The sequence below is a fragment of the Tyto alba genome, unplaced genomic scaffold, assembly GCF_018691265.1.
Source record: "Tyto alba isolate M040663 unplaced genomic scaffold, T.alba_DEE_v4.0 Super-Scaffold_15, whole genome shotgun sequence".
NCBI classification, from domain to species: Eukaryota; Metazoa; Chordata; class Aves; order Strigiformes; family Tytonidae; genus Tyto; species Tyto alba.
In genome coordinates this window covers 67,128-72,212 of record NW_024881277.1, presented here as the reverse complement: position 1 = coordinate 72,212, position 5,085 = coordinate 67,128, and the positions used below count along the sequence as shown (strand labels likewise).

General features: G+C 54.5%; 1 protein-coding gene across 5 annotated transcripts; it reads right to left on the bottom strand.

Moving 5' to 3' along the window:
* Window positions 1-509: 509 nt before the first annotated feature.
* LOC122153135 (translation initiation factor IF-2-like) lies at window positions 510-2,826 on the bottom strand. 5 transcript variants are annotated; one of them, XM_042789234.1, is made up of 6 exons: window positions 2,715-2,826; window positions 1,998-2,054; window positions 1,729-1,800; window positions 1,551-1,636; window positions 1,050-1,162; window positions 510-933 (listed from the first exon to the last, which is right to left on the bottom strand). In XM_042789234.1, exons 1-6 carry the CDS (start codon window positions 2,757-2,759, stop codon window positions 665-667), a joined length of 642 nt encoding a protein of 213 aa, XP_042645168.1. In that variant the 5' UTR covers window positions 2,760-2,826; the 3' UTR covers window positions 510-664. The 5 variants fall into 5 exon arrangements, with proteins under 5 accessions (XP_042645168.1, XP_042645170.1, XP_042645167.1 ...); XM_042789236.1 differs by lacking the exon at window positions 1,551-1,636 and having other exon boundaries at window positions 1,921-2,054; XM_042789233.1 differs by lacking the exon at window positions 1,551-1,636 and having other exon boundaries at window positions 1,063-1,162; window positions 1,921-2,054.
* Between the last annotated feature and the right edge of the window lie 2,259 nt (window positions 2,827-5,085).

The window sequence follows — 5,085 nt, the reverse complement described above, 5'->3', positions numbered from 1 at the left end:
AGAAGGCTTAAGGGAAAGAGAGAAATGCGAACTAAAAGGCAGAGCCTCGAATCAGGACCCACCAAAACGTAACGTGTGAATGCAACAGTAGTTTGAAAAGCTCGTCAGAGGAATTAATATCAAGGATCACCTCTCTACTGCGTGCCAGGAGACGCTTTCAAGTACCACCAACCTAGCCAAACACATCACTCAGAATGTCCAATGCCTTTGTTTTTTTCAGATGAGAGTCCCGATCGCCACGTCCGCAAACAAGAACTGCAGCAACTGGAGAATGCAAACGACATCAACAAAGATCACTTTGAAAATGCAGCCACCCTCCCCCGCATTGCAGCACTAATGCAAACACTAGCATTAGTGAAAATTTAGATTTCACAGATTTGCTGACAGAATAAATGACAGCACTATCTCCTGACGTTCAGCCTTCCTTTCCCAGCCATACGTGCTGCCTATATATTCTGTCAAACAACAGAAAGCCACATTGAAAGGTAAACAGAATGAGAGGCAAGTAGTACATATGGTCTGCTGCACGATTTATTGTCCCACCACAAATTAGTAACTGTTGGGAAGCTGGCACTAAAAGAGTAGCCTCTCCCTCTTCATGGGGGGTGAAAGGGCTGCCCCCCGAAGCTGTGGGTGGGGGGCTCTGTCTCCCCACCTTCAACCCCTACCCTGGCGGGGCCGCCTCCAGCCCTTGGCAGAGGGCCGGACCAGCGGGCTCGGGAGTTAGGGGTGCCTTTTCAGATGGGGCCTGGGCTGGGGGAACCAGGGGCAGTGGGGGCCATGGAGGGTGGACGTGCCGGTGTTTCAGGCGGGGGCTGCGGCTGCTGGTGTTGGTCCCAGCTGTCAGGGATGCCGGGGTGGCTGGTGGGGCTGACCGGGCGCAAGGGGTACCCGCCGGTTTCCAGCCGGTGTCCCCAAGGTGCAGGGGCATGTCTGTGGAGAGAGGAGGACGCTGAGGCACTCGGCTGCAGGATGGACACAGGGACTCCTCTCCAGAGCACGGCCCACGAGCAGCCATGCAAGGGAGCAGTGGGGGGAAAATCACTGACTCTTTGCTCTTACTCCGCTGCTTGCATCGCCTCCCTTGCTGAGGCAGAGGCGGGCAGTGAGCCACTGCTTCCTCCTGGAAACGCCGACTCCTGCACAGCCACTGCGTCGGTCTCTTGAAAAAGAAAATGGGACAGCTGGGTCAGGTGGAACCGTTCCCCATCAGGGCGGTGGCACCTCCAGGAGGCAACGCTTCTCAAAGACATCGGTAAGGTTTAGATAAATAAATCTGCCTGCCGACATCTGCACAAGCCAGCTGTGAGCCGTGATGGTAAAACGGGGGCACCAGCTGCCCTTGGCACTTGGCTTGAGCCACAACTGGCAGCAGAGGCTCTGCCCCATCTCTGTGGCTCGCCAGCGCCTGCAAGGCGTGAGACCCAGCATCGCTGCTGCGAGGCTCTGCTCGACCCCTGCCTGCTGGGCAGGCGACGGCGTGTCTGGACACGGATCTAAGAGCTCCAGTTGACGAATCTCACGGCTAAGGCAGAGCGAAGTATACCCACCCTGTGTTCTCTCCAGCTCCTCTAGTATTTGCTAAATGACTTCTGATGGCTCCCGGAGTTTTTTCCTCCTTCAGCTCTTGGAGGAGCTTAACAGAACGTATTTGGTACGATTCCACATGAATAAATTGCAGAAAACCAGTGCACAGCCTGTGAGGTGAGCAGAGGACAGAATACTCACCCCTGGGATGCCAGCCAGACTCTTGCGCCGGATCCAGCCGAGGAGCTGGAAAAGTCCTCCCGTCGGGAACACCTGTAATTATTAATCACCCAGAGAAGCTCCCGTCATCTACACTGGCAGACGCGAATCGCAGGAGCGGTGAGGGGGTCACGCAAGGAGAGGGCACCCACGGGCAGGTCTCCGTCCTCCCACCTGCAGAGGCGCCCGGCCGGCTGACCTTTGGGCTGTGAGTGGGCAGCTCTGAAGGGGAGGGAAAAGCCAGGACGTACCCGTGCCATCTCCCGCAGTCGCCGACCCGGAACCCAGCTGCAAAGCTGCATCACCTTCTGCAAAGAAGCACAGGACAGAACGGCTCCGGTGACACAGTCCAGGATACTTCCTCAGATCGGAGTGGCAGCTCAGGAGCGCCGGGCAAAGACGGGATTACTCCACGGCACTCCTCTCTCCCCTCCGCTCAGGAGCTTGGTGCAAAGAGTTACCGTGTGCCTGCAGTGGCACCACGCTGGGACAAAATGAACCACGCGTGGAGCCGCTGGGAGAAAGGACTCCCTGGAGCTCGCACCAGCTCTGAAGTCAGCGCCAAGAAGCCCACTGGCTTGGCAGCTGGCACCGGGAGGGAGCAGCTCAGGCTCCCAGGGGCCGGCAAAGAGCTTCGCAAGGGAAAGCGCCCTGGGGCACGGCACTCAGCCCGACCCTTTCCCTCTCTGCTCTTCTGCACGTCTGCGCGTCGGCCGCAGAACGAGCAACTTGCATTTCACACGGAAAGAAAAAGTTAAAAGGTAGCTGCTCCTTCCAGGCCATGTGCAGCACCTCTAGGAGCAGATGGACCAACATACGGCCCCTCGGGGCTTTCTGACCGGGAGAGCTCACACACAGAGAGAGGAAGCCGGTGCTAAAGCACCGGAGGGAGAAAGTCATCCTCCACGCTTCCTGGGGAGAAGAGCCCTCTGGCCCGTGAAAGGCTGCACGAGCCGTCCCCCACTTACCTGTTCCCCACGCTTTCCACAGAGCCGTCCCGGCAGCCCTGGCATGCAGGGCCACCAGGAGCAGGAGGATGAGGAGGAGGCGGTGGGTGGGGACCATGGCCCTGTGCTTGCACCGTGCTGCTGCTGCTGCCGCTGCTGCCGCTGCTGCCGCTGCCGCTGCTGGTGCTGCAGTGGGGTCCGGGGGCTGAGCAATCCGTATTTGTGGCCGTCGTGACATGACAGGGCTCTGTGACCTCACAGCCCCACTGTGACCTCACAGCCGGGCCGAGGCTGCGTGGGAACGTCTCTCAGGGCGCTCGTGGAGAGCCGCTGGAGCGCAGGCGGGGGAGCTGCCCTCCCGGAGAGGGGAACACGTCCCCTCGGGCAGCTCCGTCCAAGGGCTGGGACACAGTCCCACCCGGGGCTGAGCCCACAGCTCTGCCCTGCTTTCCGGGCACTGTCACAGGGGCAGCGAGGAGCTCCCAGTCCCCCCGAAGAGGAGGAAACCGCAGGCAAGGGATTTCTGACCTCCTCGGGTGCTGTTACCAACAGCTCAGGATGATGCTGATGGAGCGAGGGATTTCAGTCTCGAGGCAAGTGCAAGATGCCCTCCCGGAGTCAGCTTCCAGGCTGGAGCCCCCTTTGGCACTAACCAGGCACTAACCAGGGCTAATGGGTCACTTTGGGTTTAGGGCAAAGATGAAGTTTTCACTTTTCCATTTCCTCTTCATGTGTAATTGAAGGGAATACTTTCTGTCAGGGTCCTCACAGAGCAAAGTCAATCGATAAAACAGGCAAAAATTCTCTTAAATTATTTGACATGCAAAAGGAAACCACGTGTGGCAGGTGCACCCACCTGCTGGAAATGGGGCTTCCTGGCTGCTGAAATATAGTGGCCATTGATTTTTTTTTTTTTTTTTTTTGGTGCCCTTGTTCTCAGGGCTTTATGGGAATTGGGGCCCTCAGCCAATAAGGGCTGATTATTGACCACAGATCAGATTTGTCGAGGGTAGAAACGGAGCCCCCGGGGGGAGCCATTTTGAGCTAGTCCCCCCTGGAGCAGCACAGCTGAGGTCGAGGACCGTCCCCTTGGGTCGGGACGCTGCCCAAGGAAACTCCTTGAGGTTCCCCCCTTGGGTCGGGATGCCGCCCGAAGAAATTCCCCACGGTTGAGAGCCCTCGCTTTTTAGGTGAGTGACCAAGCGCTTTGGATTGTCGTTAAATCCCAGGAGTTTGTGCAGCAATAGCTTTTCCTCTCCCTGACACTCAGATCTGCCCTTTGTGAATGATTGCCAGAGTGCCAACTGACTGTATTTAAATAAATTTTATTTTAATTGTTGTCTATCTCGAGAGCCCCCTCAACACCGCATGAGGAACACACGGTGGATATATGCTGCCTGACCAACTAAGACAAGTTCTGTTACTATAGGAGGTGCATTCTTGGCTTTCCCTGGAATCACAGTAGCTCATACTCCAGGATAGGCCTGATGAATTAGGAAATCTTTATCTGCAAGCTTATCTTATAGCATTGGGGAAACAATTGGAACAAATTAACAAAAGCGTACTGGGAGTTAGAGTAAAAGGACTGGACCATCCTACCTATCCTTTCAACCCGGGGGACTGGGTTTATGTTAAGAATTTTTCATGTGATCCGCTATAGGAGAAGTGGAATGGACCGTACCAGGTACTGCTGGCTACCTTCACTGCAATCAAGGTCAAAGAACAACCTGCTTGGATTCATTACTCCCGGATAAAGAAGGCTCCTAGTCAGCAACGGACATTTGAATCTTCAGGACCACTGAAGCTGAAAATATGACGTCAGAAGCTATGCAGGACATTGTTAAAATAAAGTTGTTGGTTACATGTTGTGTGAATAGATCTGAGACACTTGACGATAATCTGATTTTAAAATTAATCCAGGGCTTTGGGCAGATTCAGAATGTGTCATCAGTAACTGCCGGTTTACTGTTCCCTAAATCAGCACAAAATCCAGTCCCTCGGGAAATTCTTACTACTAACCTTACTGCTACATAGCAGCGTATGTGGCAAGGGAAAGTGAGCAGTCTCAAGTGAAACAATCAGGAAGGCAAATTTCAAAAGAGTAAACGGTACTACTGCGGACTGTAACATAACTAAATCCCCTACACCATGGACAAAGGAAATCACTTGCCGTCCTGTGAAAGATGAACATACAAATACACCATGGGGTTGTCAGCTTCCATCAATCTGGAAAGGGCCTCAGAAGTGAAAATGGGATCATATTGAGGACATAAAATGGTGCCTGAGATCTGAAGGACTGCTTGGATGGCCTGAAGACCCTCTACAAGTGCCAGTCAGATACGGGAATATAAACTTAAACAATATTCCAGGAGGTAAGGTAAACAGGAACTGG

Coding starts and splice junctions, on each gene's coding strand:
- LOC122153135 (XM_042789233.1), bottom strand. CDS start 2,811: ATGGTCCCCACCCACCGCCTCCTCCTCATCCTCCTGCTCCTGGTGGCC. Junction 2,055..2,714: donor GTGGAAAGCGTGGGGAACAG/GTAAGTGGGGGA, acceptor GCTTCTTTGCAG/AAGGTGATGCAGCTTTGCAG. Junction 1,801..1,920: donor CCGGCCGGGCGCCTCTGCAG/GTGGGAGGACGG, acceptor TAATAATTACAG/GTGTTCCCGACGGGAGGACT.